The following is a 19,166-nucleotide window of genomic DNA, read 5'->3' on the forward strand; positions in this document are numbered from 1 at the left end:
TATACAAAATTCTATGTAACAATATGTTGCGTGTAATCTGCCTAGAACTTCTTATTAATGAGGATTCAGCGATCTATAAGGCTGCACATAACATAACAAATGTGAAACAAATTAGAGAAAATATTTCTTCACTCAACATATCATTAAACTCTGGAATTCATTGCCAGAAAATATGGTAAATACAGTTTACTTAGCAAGTTTTAGAGAAGGGTTGCATAAAGGAAAAGTCCATAAGCCATGAAGATGGACTTGGGAAAATCCACTGTTTATGTCGTAGCGGGCTGATGGTTAGAACTCCTGTGCTGTTCTCTACATCGCAGAAGAATACCACAGGGAATAGTTTCATAGTACTCCTTTTACGAAGCCGCGTTGGCGGCTTTATCGCAACGTGACTTTATCGCGCGCTAACCCCCACGCTAGCCGAAAAACTACCGCCTGCTCAAGAGGAGGCAGTAGCGGCTAGCGCGGCCGGCAGTTTAGCGCGTGCTATTACACGCATTAAACCGCTAACGCGGCTTCGTAAAAGGAGCCCATAGTTTCATAGTTTATTTAAATTCGGATTAAATGCTTATCCAAAGGTACAAAGCGTTGTATATAGTAATTTAAAATAGCTGGGAGACGAACATTTTAAATAATTAGACATACACCAACTAAACAAACATACTTATGACATGAAAACATTGGGGGAATAAAGGGAAGAACTACAATTTCTTAGAAAGAACACATGAAAGGAAAATACAATAGGAGAGGGGGACACGTTAAGTAGCGCAGATGTAAAAAATCAGTTATAGGCATCTTTAAAAAGCAAGCATTTTAGGCTGCTTTAAAATTTCTGCAAGTTTTGTTCAGCTCTGAGGTATAAAGGGAGAGAGTTCCAAATTAAAAGGGCGTTGACTGAGAAAAAAAAATAACTTCCTAAAGTTCAACACTAATAGCATGCAAATCATATGCATGCTATTAGTGATGAGCATTGGGAAGTTATTCTTCGGTAAGGAGAAGGAATGTGTCTGGCTCATGCACACAAGAGCTGAGTGTAACCAAGCTCCTGTGTGCATGTTTCAGTCCAAGCTGGGAAGAGGACAGTCCCATAATGCACTTCAACTTACACCTACCCTCTTCTGCTGTTTCAAGTTTATTAAAAAAAATTTTATACCGCTCAATCAAACTTCTAAGCGGTGTACAAATAAGTACTAATGAGGAACCAAAAAAACAGACTTGCATAAATAGATCTCATGATGAGTCACAAGACAAGTAATACACAACATATAAACGAATGGGAACAAGAGGAAAAAGGGAGGAACTGCAATAATCAAAGTAAAGTTAACATAAAAGGTAATGTATGGTAGGAAGGGAATTTAAAAAAAAATAAAATTTAGCCCTAATAAGGGCAGTTAGGTGTCAAAAGCGTCTTGGAATAAGAATGTTTTTAACTTATCTTAAAAATGAGGAAGAGACACTTCTGAACGGAGATGCTGTGTAGTCGTGACTCATCTCCCAGCAGGGTTCGGTTCATTCCCATTAACATTTCATCCGCTCAAGGATATTGATAAGGGACTGTAACAAGCCCCTGAGCTGGTGTTGGGTTTCTTGCGCTAGGGCAGAGTTTTTGTTAGGGCGCTATTTCTGAGCATTGGGAGAGAATGGCTAACTAGCTCATTTGACTGCATTTACATACTATTTGTGCTGATTTTCAGCACTTATGCTGTTCCCTGCACTCCTGCCCTTTGAACATGTGTGCAGCCACGCTAATTGCCTTTAGCGCTGGTGTTAAGTTCTGAACATCAGCCTGTAGGATAAGCAGCATCAAACCTGTTTTACTCTTTTGGGATCTTGCCAGATATTTGTGACCCGAGTTGGCCACTGTTGGAAACAGGATACTAGGCTTGATGGACCTTCGGTCTATCCCATTATGGTAATTCTTATGTTGCTGTGTAAGTGTTTACCTATTTTTTCCCAGACAGTTTCAGTTGTTTTCTTGCCTAGGGCTGGACACTAAACTGAGCTTCTTCAATGACTTCAACGTCTTAGCATTGAATTTTGATTTGTGCTCTCTTCTGCTCTAAATGTATTATAATTTTCTGTTTTGTTTTATGGGAAGGAGGGGTCAGAGCAGTGGTGTAGCAAGGGAGGTTGGCACCTGGCATCGCTGGGGTGGTGGCGCCTGGCATCGTTGCCTCATGCGCCAACCCCTCCCCCCCCATGTTTCCCCATCACTTGGTCGCCCCCTACACACTCTTCCCTGCCGCTTGGCAAACCCTCCCCCCTTTGTACCTCTTGAAATGTTCGCCAGCATGAGTAGCATTTTCCACCCTACTCACGCAGGCCTTGGCTTCTTTCTGATGTCACATCCTGGTCCTGCATCCAGGAAATGACATCAGAAGGGAGCTGAGGCCTGCACAAGCAGCAAGTGGAAGATGCTTCATATACCAAAAGAATATTTAAAGAGATACACAGGGAGGAGGGGGCAAAGAGACGCTGGCACTCCCCAGAAAGACAGCGACTGGAGCGATCCACCCCCCTGCCCCCTTTTACTATGCCACTGGGACAGAGGTAGAAATATACCTGTTAAATAACTACATTCCTAGATTTTCAGCTTCAAGCATCTAGGATTAATATTCCCCTTATTTTTATATTGTCAGGAACAGGAATACAATTCCTATAACAACAAAATAACAGGGAAATAGAAACTCTCAACATCTCTGATGTAGTATAAGACGCTCTATTGTCCTCCACTGAATCTGTGACATAGCCCGTCAACACCTCAGTAAAGGACACAGGATCCTAATTATCCAACTAGATCTTTTCCGCCGCCTTCGATCTAGTCGATCACACCATATTACTCCAGATACTTGATGCAATCGGGGATCTCCGGGGTGGTTTACAATTGGTTCAAGGATTCCTTAAAACAAGAACGTACAGAGTTAAGACAACAACACGAAATCTAACCCATGGTCAAATCCATGCGGAGTCCCGCAGGGGTCACCACTATCGCCCATTCTATTCAATCTCTTCATCTCCTCCCTCGGCACCACTTTAGACAACCTAAATGTAACATCATTCAGCTTCGCAGATGACATAACTATTCTCCTCCCCTTCGAAATCCAAGACCCAAACCTCACAGGACACCTGGAAATAATTCTGGATGAAGTAGAAAAATGGATGACAACACACAAACTGAAACTAAACTCGGACAAAACCAAATTCCTATGCTTGAACGGACAATAAACCCATCCATAATAGACCTAGAAATTAAAGCAACCAAATACCCAATCCAGACCTCACTCAGAATCTTGGGGAGTGCTTGATAGACAGATGCTGCACTATGCAGACCCCAAATCAACAAAAATACCCCAAAAAGCATTCTTCACAATGCGCAACTTAAGAAAAATAAGGAAATTCTTTGACAAAGAACACTACAGGATAATTGTACAATCCCTGGTACTAGGTCTCTGGACTACTGCAATATCCTTTATCTACCATGCCCCACAAACATGATCAAAAACTTCAAACTGTTCAGAACACAGCCCTTAGACTAATTTACTCACTCGGAAAATTTGACCACATCACCAATGCCTACTAGACCTCACACTCGGTTACCGATTAGAGCAGAATTCAATTCAAACTATACTGTCTACTCTTCAAAGTAATTAACGGGTACTTGCACCCCACCTACCTAACTAGACGCCTAAACCGTTAACCTTCCCAACCAGAACAAGAAGAAACACAGACATCATTCACATACCCACCACTCAAGGGTACCTCACCGCTAAAAGCTCTTGATAGCCTCCTGGATCACATGCTGCAAAACTCGAACCTTCCATCAACCAGATTGTTAACCACATCATCAGACCTCAAGACATTCCGTAAAGAAATCAAAACACTACTGTTCAAAAAGCATATACAATCTACCTAACCTCCCTCACCCCATCCCCCAGCAACCAAAACACTGCCGTCCAAACATCTTCCGATGTCTATTAAGTCTTTACTCTCATTCTGTTATTAAGTCTCCTATCCTCCAATCTGTTATTCTCTATTGTCATGTACCATCCTGGAATGTCCAGTTCTCTTCTTATGTATAATCCGCTTTGAACCGCAAGGTTACAAGCGGAATAAAAATCACTAATGTAATGTAATGTAATGTAATGTTTTCCTGTTCTTTTCCAGTTAACCAGGGCTTGAGAAGTGCAGTGCTGGAAGACTGTGCTCTGTGCCAGGAAACCATCTCATCCTCAGAACTTGTAGCAAAGGCAAGAGATGGAGAGTTTGAAGGTATTGCACCATTTATGTAAATTATTACTGCAGAAACTGTGAGGTCAACAAGTTGAAGTGCTGCTACCTCATTGGTACTTTTTTTTCCCCTTCTTTATGTTTCTATTGTACCCCAAGTACCCCACGAACGCCTACTTCGAAAACTGAAGAACCATGGGGTGGAAGGAGACGTACATAGATGGATTAGAAACTGGTTGGCGGGTAGGAAACAGAGGGTGGGAGTAAAGGGCCACTACTCGGATTGGAGGAGGGTCACGAGTGGTGTTCCGCAGGGCTCGGTTCTTTGGCCGTTGCTATTTAATATATTCATAAATGATCTAGAAACAGGGATGAAGTGTGAGATAATAAAATTTGCGGACGACACCAAACTATTTAGTGGAGCTCGGACTAAAGAGGACTGCGAAGAATTGCAAAGAGACTTGAACAAACTAGGGGAATGGGCGACGAGATGGTAGATGAAGTTCAACGTTGAGAAATGTAAAGTATTACATGTGGGAAGCAGAAACCCGAGGTGCAGCTATACGATGGGAGGGATATTATTGAAGGAGAGTACCCAAGAAAGGGACTTGGGGGTAATGGTGGACATGACAATGAAGCCGACAGCACAGTGCGCAGCGGCCGCTAAGAAGGCAAATAGAATGCTAGGCATAATCAAGAAGGGTATTACAACCAGAATGAAAGAAGTTATCCTGCCGTTGTATCGGGCGATGGTGCGTCCGCATCTGGAGTACTGCGTCCAATATTGGTCGCCGTACCTTAAGAATGATATGGCGTTACTCGAGAGGGTTCAGAGGAGAGCGACACGTCCGATAAAAGGGATGGAAAACCTTTCATACGCTGAGAGATTGGAGAAACTGGGTCTCTTTTCCCTGGAGAAGAGGAGACTTAGAGGGGATATGATAGAGACTTACAAGATCATGAAGGGCATAGAGAGAGTAGAGAGGGACAGATTCTTCAAACTTTCGAAAATAAAAGAACAAAAGGGCATTCGGAAAAGTTAAAAGGGGATAGATTCAAAACGAATGCTAGGAAGTTCTTCTTTACCCAATGTGTGGTGGACACCTGGAATGCGCTTCCAGAGGACGTAATAGGGCAGAGTACGGTACTGGGTTTCAAGAAAGGATTGGACAATTTCCTGCTGGAAAAGGGGATAGAGGGGTATAGATAGAGGATTACAGTTCAGGTCCTGGACCTGTTGGGCCACCGCGTGTGCGGACTGCTGGGCACGATGGATCTCTGGTCTGACCCAGCGGAGGCGCTGCTTATGTTCTTATGTTATGTATTGAGTTTAGTGTTGGAGAAATGTTCCAAATTAAGAGTGATAGAAATTAAAATTGGCATTTCTCTGAACAGCACTGACAGCAACAGTTGTAAGTTACTTCACACTATATTGCCAACATTTCTAGGCCAGTATTGAAGGAGTCATCTTTTATAAACAAAAGTAGTGCTGCTTTCATGGGCCAATGCTCAAAACCTAACACTATTAACAGAATATGTCCTTACACCCTCCTTCCCCCATCCCCTCCTCCCCTTCCCTAATATTATACAAATACTATGCTAATGTTGAGTTCCAAACAGCAAATCAAGAAGTGAAATGCATGGCATGGCACAATATCCATACTGCACTTGTGGAGAATTATAAACCCGCCAAGTCATAAAAAAAATCCAATACTCAGAAGCGCAGACCACATTTAAATGAATGTAAATGCATTTAAATATGATCATTAGTAAGCCCACCATCATATGTTTAAAAGTAAAAAAGGGCTGTCCATCATCTTTAGCACCCGAACATTAATGCCTGATCCAGGCATCTAATAGCATCCCTTCTCTGCACCCAACCAACCAACCTGCCCCAAACAGGCATCCTAAAAACCCTAGTCCTGTTGGTTCAGTGGGATCCAAACCCCCAACCCTCCCTTCCCCAAGGCAGGATCTCCCAGCCTGATCCCCCCCCCAAGGCTACAGCCCTTTTCCAAACATTTCCTCAGCTCACCCCCCACCCCAAATTACTAAATAAGGAAGAATCCTATTTGACGATGCCCCAGAGGAAGAGGAAGGATGCTCACTCACTCCTCCCTGGTTTCTAAAGGTACATCAGGGCCACAGGTTGGGCCCTGCCTTGGGGGGGGGAGAGAGGGAAGGGCTGGTCTTGGTCCAGGTCTTTTCTTGGGGTCGGGTGGGTTGGGGTCAGGGGTGCTTTTTTTATGTCAACTTTCCTGTCAGTGCCTGAGATAATCGGCTCTCAGGCACTGGCAGAAAAATGGCACAAAATAATGAGTAGCAAATTATTGGCACAAATTTTCATGCTTATTATTCTTAGCACGCCACGCTGATTTTTCAGCACTGGATTTGAGGTAGAGGAAACTCTACCGCAAATATTTTGAACATGGGCCCATCAAATTCCTTAGTCTTTTTTCACAGACTATAAGTTAATGTGATAATTTGTGGCTTTGTAGAGACAGAATATATAGGAGAAATAATTGTTTTGCCTCTTACCCATACTGCTGAAGAAAGGGAGACTGAATCCATCTGTTTATTTTTTTAATACTAATAATAACTATATTTTTCTATACCGCCATAGTCAAAAGACTTCTAGGTGGTTCACATTGAAAGAAGGCTGGACAATCATCCAATTACAGAGTGCTTGAAGAGATAAATTGCATAATAGATTGGAGATATATGGGGAGAGAATACATAATAGAATTGGAGAGATTACATAATAGATTGGAGGTACAAGGGGAGAGATTGGAGATACATGGGGAGGGAATACATGAGAGATTGGGGTTACCTGAGAAACACGTCAGGGATCGCAGCGGGGCAATAATAAAGTAGGAGAAGGTCAATTGCTTAGGCCATGAATTTGTCAAATAGAGCGGTTTTAATTGATTTTCAGAATGCATTGTAGGTCTTTATTTATGTAGTTTCCCAGCCATGATTGCTGTCTGTTTGCTTGGAATATGAAGGTTCTGTCTAGAAAGGATTAGTGGTTCTCAGACATTGTCTAACCTGTTGAATTTTCAGGATATCCATAATGATAGAGCAGCAGGATGTGAGCCAGGGAAGTCAGGGTTCAAATTTTTTCTCTCACTGCTGCTTCATGTGATGTTTAAACAAGTCAATTCATCCTTTATTTCATTAGATTGTAAGCCCACTGCTGAAGGGAAAAGCCTAATCTAATGCATGCATTCATAAATATACATGTTCTAGTATTCTAAACATTACTGTTCCGGGTAACAACTTACCTTGAGCTTGAAGTTATAAATGCAAGTAATTAAATTTATGATCCAAATCTATGAGATACATAGGCACTCATTGCTTTCATTGTATACATCTGTATCTCATGCACATTGTGGCTATCCTGAAAATTTAGTGTTTCCCAAGTATCAAGTTAAGAATCACTTTTATATAGTTAATGGCAGTGGTAGTGGGAAGAGCAAGTAGGCATCACTTCTGCCCCATGACCCCCCCCCCTCACCACCACCATCAAACCGCCAGGGACATTCAAGGTAGACCAAGGGGGCCTACAAGGATTGGGTGTTAGAGCTAGAGCTTGATCTAGCCAAGGAAGGGAGTGGATTATATGTCAGATGCTCTATATGATAGCAGAGTCATGAGCAAGGTTTTAGCATATGCCATTTCAGCCCGCATGATGCTCTGGATCAGGCAAAGGGTGGGCGATTCAGCCTCCAATGCCACTTTGAGCAGACTGCCCTTCAAATGGTAGATGCTATTTGGTAAAGGCTTAGGTGATCTTACGGCCAGCATGGCAGATCACCACCCTAGATCTCTGCCAGACAGCAGACTTCACTGACCTGTTGGGGGAGGCCGAGGCAATTTTCATTCCTTATGATGTTCCCGCCAGTACTACATGGGTTCATGAAAATACTACAAAGCACTGCGAGACAAACATTCCTGGTTTTCATCAAAGCCTGGACATCTGCTGTAAATATATCTATCTATATTTCTGCATTTTTCTGATTGGCTAAGGAGAGTGTGACGTAGTGGTTAGAGCTACATCGTCAACATCCTGAGGTTGTGGGTTCAAACCCCATACTGCTCCTTGTGACCCTGGGCAAGTCGCTTAATCCTCCACTGTCCCAGATACATTAGATAGATTGTGAGCCCACTGGGGCAGATAAGGAAAATGCTTGAAATACCTGTATGCAAACCACTTTGAGAATGTTTGTAAAACTACAAAAAGGCGGTATAGAGGTCCCAATCCCTTCCCTTCTGTAAATGAACCAGTACCCTCTAGATTAGAAGTATGATCTTTATTGCATGATCTTGTTATTTAGGACTCCATCTTAGCTATGGGGCTCATTTTCAAAAAAAGATACACGTCCAAAAGACAGCATAAACCAGGACTTAGACATCTTACAAGTCAAAATGGGGAGAGTGTGGCGCAGTGCTTAAAGCTACAGCCTCAGCACCCTGAGGTTGTGGGTTCAAACCCACGCTGCTCCTTGTGACCCTGGGCAAGTCTCTTAATTCCCCCCATTGCCCCAGGTACATTAGATGGATTATGAGCCCGCCGGGACAGAGAAGGAAAACTACTTGAATACCTGAATAAATGGATGTAAACCGTTCTGAGCTCTCCTGGGAGAACGGTATAGAAAACTGAATCGAATTGAATTGAAAATGTCCAAGTGGACATTCTCAGAACAGACTTTCTAGACGTCATTCTAGTCGTTTTGTCTCCAGTGCATCCAAATCTTAAGGGGGGGGGGGGGTGTAAAATTCTAGTCTGTAAATCCCAGTAAATTCTAGCCTGTATTACGAGGCTTAGGACTTGGATGCTTGGCAGGGATAATCAAAACTTTAAAAAAATGTCCAGGACATTTTTTTAGACATTTGGAACTAGACCTGTTTTAAAAGCGGGTAAATACTAAAATGACCAGATGACCACTGAAGGGATTAAAGTATGACCCCCCCTCCCCCCCCCACACACACACACTGAAGGGATTAAGGCATGACACACACACCCCCTACTCCCCCAGTGGTCACCGACCCCCTCCCTCCATGCAAAGATATGAAAAAACCCCAGTAAATTCTAGCCTGTATTACGAGGGGGTGCTGAAAAGTTCTCAGCCCAGGCAACCAACTTCCTAAATTCTGAGCGTTATTTTGCCATTGTAGCTGCAAAGAGCGTTATCTTATTTTGTTAAGTACCAATTTGCAGAAATGAAATTCTGTGTTTTGACATAGTTTCAGATCATTGGTTGAACCATATCCACATCATTCTCCTCTTGTTTTGGCTGAGAACTTTTCAGCACCCCCCTCCTACAGCTTCAGATGCGCAGTTGATTTTCATAGTATCCGTTTTTCCCCAGTGTGCATCAGAAGCTTTCAACAATGTATGACTAGGCACCTATCAGTTTGCTTAAACGCTGTGTATCTTATCTAAGATAAACTATCAAGGAAGTAGAAAACAAACCCAAGACCAAACATGTTTTGAAAATTAATCTAAAATGGTCTTTGTTTTACAACTTCTCGAAATTGCTTATACCCTATTGATGTGGCAAAGCTCATAACTCTCACTCAGCCTGGACCTCTGTCCACGTTGTACTGTATGTTGCACTGTTTTGAGTTCACCGGAAAATCAATACAAATGCTGAAACACAAGACTTTTAAATATGCCTGATTTGTGTTATGCTAGAAGTGTATGCTATTTTATTCGGCACAGCAATGAGAGCAAAGAGTCAAATTTCGTCAAATAATAACAAACTTTTATTCATATTGACTGGAGTAGCGGTTCAACAAATAACATACAATTGGAAAAATGATGACAGATTAAACTATAAATTCTGGTGGCATTCTGTATGCCATATATATAAAATGGAATGTACAATAGCAACACAGAGAAGGTATTTTGGTAAGTTTCAGAAGATCTGGGGACCGTTAGCAGACTTTTGTAATGAATGATAACATTTTCCCAAAGTAAAACATTGTTAGGAAGGGATGTGGGTGGCTATTATTTTATTCATCTCATAATATATATGAATTTCTCAATATTTTTTGCTGTATTAGGTTGGTATTTCTGCAATGGGTGGGGAGGGGAGGGGATGGGAAGGTTTTCTATTTTAATATTAATTGTTTTACATATTTGATGTATTACATAATATTCAAGATATTACAGAATATGATTAGAGAATGTTATATTAAGGAAAATCAAGTGTGTATTTATAAGATCATATGTCTTTCTGTTACACTTGTTGTAATATGTAAAAATGAATAAAAAAATTTAAAACCAAAAAAAAAAAGGAAGTGTATGCTGCTTCAACTTGTTTATATTATTTCCTAAATTTTTTTTCTAACAGACCTTCCAGATTGGGTACCTGATGATGCCTGTAGTTACTGCACAGCATGCAAAGCTCCTTTCACAGTTATTCGCAGGAAACACCATTGCCGAAGTTGTGGCAAGGTAACAAAGAGACAAATAGCTAAATGCCGTCTTGTAACAATGCATGATGGATAAAAGCATATTGTTATTGTATGACTTCTAGACAAGCATTGTCTCTGTGCAACTTAAAATGTAAACGATAAATAGGGTTACCAGAGGTCCGGATTTCCCTGGACACGTCCTTCTTTTGAGATCATGTCGGGGGGCCTGGACAGCTTTTGAAAACCCAGCACTTTGTCTAGGTTTTGAAAAGCTTCCTGGCAAAATCGCGTCGGGAAGAGGCATCCGTGCCTGCGCGGATTCAACATGGTGACCTCATGTGCATGTGCACGTGACGACATTTGTGTCGCGGATGCCATCTGGGGTGGGGCTGGGGGGGTACAATAGAGTGTGGCAGAGGCGGAACTGGGCAGTCCTGGGGGCCATACGTCTGGGTTTTCCCGAAGGAAAATCTGGTAACCCTATAAATAAACAGAAAATCTGACTAAATGTACATTATATAGATTACCTGTTATAGTAAGGGTGAGTATTGTTTTTTTTATTTGTCTGTATAAACTTAAGTATCACTCAGACAAATCTCTGACACTAACTTGAAACTATTTTTTTTTTTAATTTATTTATCATTTTATAATTAATTATCAAGTATAAACTTGTACAGAAAGTAAAATTTAAGTTTAGGGATACATAACCATGTACATCATATTTAAGTCCAAAATGCAAAGAAGCAAATGAATAATACATATCCATATTTTCAAAAATAAAAACTCCATTGTGTTACTTAAATTTTATACTCAAGTCCACTTTGAGGATCTAGATGTACAAGGGACAGTTTAAATTAAGAAAGGAAACAAAGAATGCTAAGATTAATCTAAGCTGGGCTCAAAGTTCCCCCAAAAACTTCCAATCTAGGGCTAGATCTTATCATCCTTTTCTTTATCCAAGCGAGACAGCTACAGGAAGGTCATCAGCTGGGAAGGATCAAAGAAAACAAATTTCTGAGAAGAATAATACACTATGCATTTACATGGGTGACGTAAACAAAAAGTTGCCCCTAAGGCCAACACCCCTGGCTTTCATAATAGAAATTCTTTACGACGCCTCTGGATTTCTCTGGCAAGATCAGGATACATTTGTATCTGCATTCCTAAGAATATTTTCAGTTTATTTTTAAAGAAAAGTCTCAGTAACCAGTTTTTGTCTGGGGCCAATGCCACTGTTAATAATAAGGTTGCTGGGACTGCCTTTTGAAACTATTTTTTTTTAAGAAACACCAAAACATACATAGTAACATAGTAGATGACGGCAGATAAAGACCCGAATGGTCCATCCAGTCTGCCCAACCTGATTCAATTTAAATTTTTTTTATTTTTTTTTCTTCTTAGCTATTTCTGGGCAAGAATCCAAAGCTTTACCCGGTACTATGCTTGGGTTCCAACTGCCGAAATCTCTGCTCATCTACACCCTCCCAGCCATTGAAGCCCTCCCCAGCCATTGAAGCCCTCCCCTGCCCATCCTCCACCAAACGGCCATACACAGACACAGACCGTGCAAGTCTGCCCAGTAACTGGCCTTAGTTCAATATTTAATATTATTTTCTGATTCTAAATCTTTTGTGTTCATCCCACGCTTCTTTGAACTCAGTCACAGTTTTACTCTCCACCACCTCTCTCGGGAGCGCATTCCAGGCATCCACCACCCTCTCCGTAAAGTAGAATTTCCTAACATTGCCCCTGAATCTACCACCCCTCAACCTCAAATTATGTCCTCTGGTTTTACCATTTTCCTTTCTCAGGAAAAGATTTTGTTCTACGTTAATACCCTTTAAGTATTTGAACGTCTGAATCATATCTCCCCTGTCTCTCCTTTCCGCTAGGGTATACATATTCAGGGCTTCCAGTCTCTCCTCATACGTCTTCTGGCGCAAGCCTCCTATCATTTTTGTCGCCCTCCTCTGGACCGCCTCAAGTCTTCTTACGTCTTTCGCCAGATACGGTCTCCAAAACTGAACACAATACTCCAAGTGGGGCCTCACCAATGACCTGTACAGGGGCATCAACACCTTCTTCCTTCTACTGACTACGCCTCTCTTTATACAGCCCAGAATCCTTCTGGCAGCAGCCACTGCCTTGTCACACTGTTTTTTCGCCTTTAGATCTTCGGACACTATCACCCCAAGGTCCCTCTCCCCGTCCGTGCATATCAGCTTCTCTCCTCCCAGCATATACGGTTCCTTCCTATTATTAATCCCCAAATGCATTACTCTGCATTTCTTTGCATTGAATTTTAGTTGCCAGGCATTAGACCATTCCTCTAACTTTTGCAGATCCTTTTTCATATTCTCCACTCCCTCTTCGGTGTTTACTCTGTTACAAATCTTGGTATCATCTGCAAAAAGGCACACTTTTCCTTCTAACCCTTCAGCAATGTCACTTACATACATATTGAACAGGATTGGCCCCAGCACCGAACCCTGAGGGACTCCACTAGTCACCTTTCCTTCCTTCGAGCGACTTCCATTAACCACCACCCTCTGGCGTCTGTCCGACAGCCAGTTTCTGACCCAGTTCACCACTTTGGGTCCTAACTTCAGCCCTTCAAGTTTGTTCAACAGCCTCCTATGAGGAACTGTATCAAAGGCTTTGCTGAAATCCAAGTAAATTACATCTAGCATATGTCCTCGATCCAGCTCCCTGGTTACCCAATCAAAAAATTCAGTCAGGTTCGTTTGGCACGATTTACCTTTTGTGAAGCCATGTTGCCTCGGATCCTGTAACCCATTAGATTCAAGGAAATACACTATCCTTTCTTTCAGCAACACTTCCATTATTTTTCCATCAACTGAAGTGAGGCTCACCGGCCTGTAGTTTCCTGCTTCATCCCTGTGACCACTTTTATGAATAGGGACCACATCCACTCTCCTCCAATCCCCAGGAATCACTCCCGTCTCCAGAGATTTGTTGAACAAGTCTTTAATAGGACTCGCCAGAACCTCTTTGAGCTCCCTTAGTATCCTGGGATGGATCCTGTCTGGTCCCATCGCTTTGTCCACCTTCAGTTTTTCAAGTTGCTCATAAACACCCTCCTCCATTTTCCAGAATCTACTCCATTTTCTCGTGTAACTTTGCCAGACAATCTCGGTCCTTCTCCAGGATTTTCTTCTGTGAACACAGAACAGAAGTATTTGTTTAGCACATTTGCTTTCTCCTCATCACTCTCCACATATTTGTTCCCAGCATCTTTTAGCCTAGCAATTCCATTTTTTATCTTCCTCCTTTCACTAATATATCTGAAAAAATTTTTATCTCCCTGTTTTACATTTTTAGCCATTTGTTCTTCCGCCTGTGCCTTCGCCAAACGTATCTCTCTCTTGGCTTCTTTCAGTTTCACCCTGTAGTCCTTTCTGCTCTCCTCTTCTTGGGTTTTTTTATATTTCATGAACGCCAACTCTTTCGCCTTTATTTTCTCAGCCACTAGGTTGGAAAACCATATCGGCTTCCTTTTTCTCTTGTTTTTATTGATTTTCTTCACATAAAGGTCCGTAGCCATTTTTATCGCTCCTTTCAGCTTAGACCACTGTCTTTCCACTTCTCTTATGTCCTCCCATCCTAACAGCTCTTTCTTCAGGTACTTTCCCATTGCATTAAAGTCCGTACGTTTGAAATCTAGGACTTTAAGTATCGTGCGGCCGCTCTCCACTTTAGCCGTTATATCAAACCAAACCGTTTGATGATCGCTACTACCCAGGTGAGCACCCACTCGAACATTAGAGATACTCTCTCCATTTGTGAGGACCAGATCCAATATCGCTTTTTCCCTTGTAGGTTCCGTCACCATTTGTCTGAGCAGAGCCTCTTGAAAGGCATCCACAATCTCCCTACTTCTTTCCGATTCCGCAGACGGAACATTCCAGTCCGCATCCAGCAGGTTGAAATCTCCCAACAGCAGAACCTCCTCTCTCCTTCCAAACTTTTGGATATCCACAATCAGACCCTTATCAATTTGCTGCGATTGAGTCGGAGGTCTGTAGACTACACCCACGTAGATAGAAGTTCCATCTTCTCTTTTCAGAGCAATCCATATCGCTTCTTCCTCTCCCCAGGTCCCTTGCATTTCGGTCGCTTGGATATTGGATACAATGAGCAATATACAGCATCCACAATAAGAACCATACAATGAACGTAAACCCACAATAATTCCTCCATTTCTAATAACCCTTATACCCTCATACACATCCTGATGTATGAGAACATATCACCAAAAGTCCAAATAATCGAATGCCATGAGAGGTTGGTACTCTGAACCCCCCCCCCCCCCCATGGCACAAGCCAAAATATGCCCTCCAGTAGCAGAACCCCCCCCATCCCAGCCATCTCCCCAAATGTCAATACAAACATGTGACCCACAAATCACCCTCACCCCCATGATCAAAGAAAAGAAAAAGAATAGAAAGTTGAAAAAGGAAAAACAGACATACATGCATTTCCAGCACTTCGCATCCGTTCCTCTCAAGCTTCCGGAGTGTCGCAGTTAAAGGGAATTTAAAATGTCACTGCAAGCCCTAGGGGGGTTAAAGATTGAATATAGGGATCCCAAATAGTTAGAAAGTGTCTTTTACGTTTAGTACTAGTACGAGCCTCTTTATGTTCTAATAACATAAGATCATTTAAGCGGTTCTGCCAAGCCCAATAAGATGGTGGAGCTGGGTCAACTCATGCAAGGATCACTCTCTTTCCGAGGGCCCCAACTTTCCCTATGAACTGACGTTGACCCCGCTGTGGAAGCCGGAAAGTTTCATATTTATCTAGCAGAAAACCTGCCGCCAACAGCGGCACAGAGTGAGCAAAGAGGGTTTCCACATAGACCAAGAGCCTTCTCCAAAAAGACTTAATTTTAGGACAGCCCCAAAAAGCATGAAAAAAGAAATGCGACTGTAAAGCGCACTTCTGACAAATTGGGGAATCGGCATAACCCACATAATATAGTTGACTGCACGTGAAATATGCTCACTGGAGAACCCAAAATTGACATTCGCAGTGCTCATCACTCACAGAGATTCCAGAAATTCTCTTAAAGCAACAAGATCCAAGGAATCCACAAGTAAACCCAAATCCTGCCTCCAGCGAGCATGTAACGCTGCCCGGTCAGTAGGGGCACCCAAGCATTGCAGATCCCCAAATAATCCAGAAATGGTAAACCCATCCACTAAGTAAGGAGCAATGAGCTCCCCAATCTTAGCATCAACATCGAAAGCAAGTCTGCAGGAGTTAGGGTGCGAACATAATGCTTCTGTTGGTTATATGCCAAAAAATTGCCCACACCCAGTTGACATTCATGCTGAAGGTCTGCCCACAGCCACAGGGAGCCACCACCTCTCAAGACATGAGTAAGCAAAGTCAGCCCCTGAGACCACATACACCCAAAACTAGCACTGTCAGACTCTTGCGCGAAATGCAAGTTACCAAGAAGAGGTAAAAATCTAGTAACCCTAGGATTCACATGCCAAGCATTTATCAAAAAATACCAAATCCGCCTCAGGGACTCCAAAAGCAAACTATGCTTAAGGGAGAGAAGGTTAATCTGGGACACCTGTATCATTGAGAGAAGATTCCAGGGAGCAAACAAAGCTAATTCCAATCTTTTAGGGGTAAAGTCTTGTCGATCAGAAAACCAGTCTCCCAAGTAACGCATTAAGCAAGCCAAATTAGGTGTAACAATGAAAGTCAGGTAGCCCAAGGCCACTCCATCTCCAGGGCCCCACCATATACCATATGTTTTATCTGCAGTCTGAGGGGCATTACCATTTCTAGTTGGAATCGAAGAAAGAAAATTACTACTGCTAATACTTATTTCTATAGCGCTGCTAGATGTACGCAGTGCTGCACATTAAACATGTAAGAGACAATCCCTGCTCATTAGAGCTTACAGTCTAATTAAATTAGTGTGTAAGACCAAATATTTATATACCATGTGAGTCAGGGAGGGGATATTGTGATGTTAGTGGACTCCCTTCCCTCATTCCCCCTTGGCCAGTTTTCAAAAGCCATGTAAATGACAAAATTATCCAGATAATTTTACATGGGTAACGTTTTTCACGCATATCCAGAGGCACATTTACTTAAAAAAAACAAAACTTCCACTGTGTATTCAACTTAACAGTTCTGGGTATCCAGGTAACATTGCCATATCAGCTTATTCAATAGACCAGTTAGAATTCTGATGATGATGTAATGCCATTCAAACATTGCTCATTATTTTGGGATATGGGAACTTGCAGTTGGTTCATCATGTGCTTTTAGTTTGGTATTATAACCTTCTTTTAGACATGCATGGGCCTTTAAAAACTAGTGCTTGAGCCTGCAGTTGATTATGGTTCATCGCCCTTACGAGTGAGCCAAAATAAGTCAGGCCAATATCATTGCCCTATGCCAGGGGTAGGCAATTCTGGTCCTAGAGAGCCGGAGCCAGGTTAGGTTTTCAGGATATCCACAATAATTATGCATGAGATAGATTTGCATCTCAAGGAGGCAGTGCATGCAGATCCTTCTCATATATATTCATGGTGGCTATCCTGAAAACCTGACCTGGCTCTGGCTCTCGCTCTCGAGTACTGGAATTGCCTATCCCTGCCCTACGCTGTCACCTCACTCCACTTCCCCACACCCAGCTGCTACTACTGCTGTCGCCACCACACTCAACTCTTCAGCCAGGCAACATTCCTTTGCTGTTGGGAAAACCAATTGATCCTACAAAAACAGCATGGGCTTATTTGCTCCATGTAGATCAGACTAACTCCCTTGAACCAGTCAGCAGTGTCATGGCACTGTAGAGGAAGGAGATGCCATGCAGCAGCTTGCATTTGAAAGGGGGGAGGGAGCAAGCAGGCTTGTGTTTGTACTAGAAGGAAGTTCAAGGAAAGCCTAACTTCTATAACACGTTTGTGTTTTTCAGATCTTCTGTTCCCGCTGCTCTTCGCATTCGGCTCCATTACCTCGCTATGGCCAGATGAAACCTGTTCGGGTCTGCACACACTGTTACATGTTCCACGTCACTCCTTTCTACAGTGACAAAACTGGTATTTGATACATTTGTTCAGTGGTACGCCCACTGTATTCTGAGGTGGATTAATATTGCATTTGACCCAATCAATAATTTTTTTGCAAGGAGGACATTTTACGGGAAGGGGCATGTGGGCTTTGAACATCTATCATCATGTATTTCATACAGATGTGTTGGGTTTTTGGTTTGTTTTTTTAATTCCATATATCAAGCTGCTAAAGGGAATTACAAAACTGGTGTAGCTGCTGGACTAACACACAGTCTTCCACAAATTTCTGACTTCAGTGATACAGTGCTGTCATGAAGAAGAAAAGCACTCCATGGGAAGAAAAAGGAGACTTGAGTATCCATCTGTGCATTGCTGCTTATGTTAAACTCTGTAGCTAAATAGCATTTTCTTCATCCCAGAAAAGTAATGCCATTCCGAATCACTTTGGCACTTGCACATATTAACAAAGCCTCTTAAGGCCGGCACATGTTTTTTGCCATCACCTTGTAGGCTGTGAGCATTTTATTCACTGGAGATATATGAACAAATGGACCCAGACACAGCGAGTGCCTCTTTACAGAGCATCCTAGGGACCAGATAAATATGCCCATATAAGCAGAGTGTTTTTGCAGTGTGAATCACTTCCACGGAAGAAAACAAATTAGAATATTAAAAAAAAAAAACCAGAATTTTCTAAATGAGCATTATCATTGGAATTGTAATATTTTCATTAACGTACGCATTTTTAAGAACTGTATTCATCATACATTTGACCAAATATCTTTTTTTGACATTGAGAGAAGGAACTTAAAGGCTTCAACCGTATGAGTGAATCCCTGTGCAATATGTTGCAGTTTGGTTTTTGTATTATGTCATAGCAATAACTCAAGAGTGCATTGTTTGAATGCATTCTGGGGGGGAGGGGGGCACAGGAGGGCTAGATAGCTCAGTGGACTGACACACAGTTAAAGATCCTCTCACCTCTAGATCAGTGCAATGGTGTAATGTCCACCCAAGCAGCCTCCATTGTAATGAGGCCCGCTTATTTCAAAGATAAATTTCCTCACACTTGGCCTCTTTCAAATTTGTTGCTTGGGGACCTTTGATTTGAGCATCTGCTACTGATCCACTGGGTCAAATAACAATTTAGATCAGTAATGAATGCAGGTCATTGCCCACCAAAAAGCTGTTTAATTGGAACCTTCGTTGAGAGACTTCAAAGGTTAGGCAGGCAGGGAGACTGATTGCTCATTTTGGTCCCTCCTGAGCAAGGTGGGGGCAATGTGGGAGGAGCTTGCATTGCTGCTGCTCTTGCTCTAACTGTTCTTAGGATAAAAGAACGATTCTGGTGTCTAATGCTGTCTGTCTGGCACCTTTTATGAACACCTCTAAACTGAGTAGAAACTTTTATGATCTTTTTACAAAACTATTGTCTAAATCCTTCATTATGTG

At 42.2% G+C, this 19,166-nt stretch overlaps 1 protein-coding gene across 7 annotated transcripts in view; it reads left to right on the top strand.

Annotated features, from left to right (window-relative positions):
* The window catches only part of ZFYVE28 (zinc finger FYVE-type containing 28), a 304,842-nt gene extending 286,303 nt beyond the window's left edge, over positions 1-18,539 (top strand). For all 7 annotated transcript variants that reach the window (XM_033950646.1, XM_033950658.1, XM_033950654.1 and 4 more), the window contains 3 exons: positions 4,165-4,269; positions 10,587-10,690; positions 17,618-18,539. In XM_033950646.1, coding sequence (XP_033806537.1) covers positions 4,165-4,269; positions 10,587-10,690; positions 17,618-17,749 — 341 coding nt within the window. In that variant the 3' untranslated portion in view covers positions 17,750-18,539. The remainder of the gene's footprint in view (positions 1-4,164; positions 4,270-10,586; positions 10,691-17,617) is intronic.
* The last annotated feature ends 627 nt before the right edge of the window (positions 18,540-19,166 follow it).

This window comes from Geotrypetes seraphini, chromosome 1, assembly GCF_902459505.1.
Source record: "Geotrypetes seraphini chromosome 1, aGeoSer1.1, whole genome shotgun sequence".
Classification (NCBI taxonomy): domain Eukaryota; kingdom Metazoa; phylum Chordata; class Amphibia; order Gymnophiona; family Dermophiidae; genus Geotrypetes; species Geotrypetes seraphini.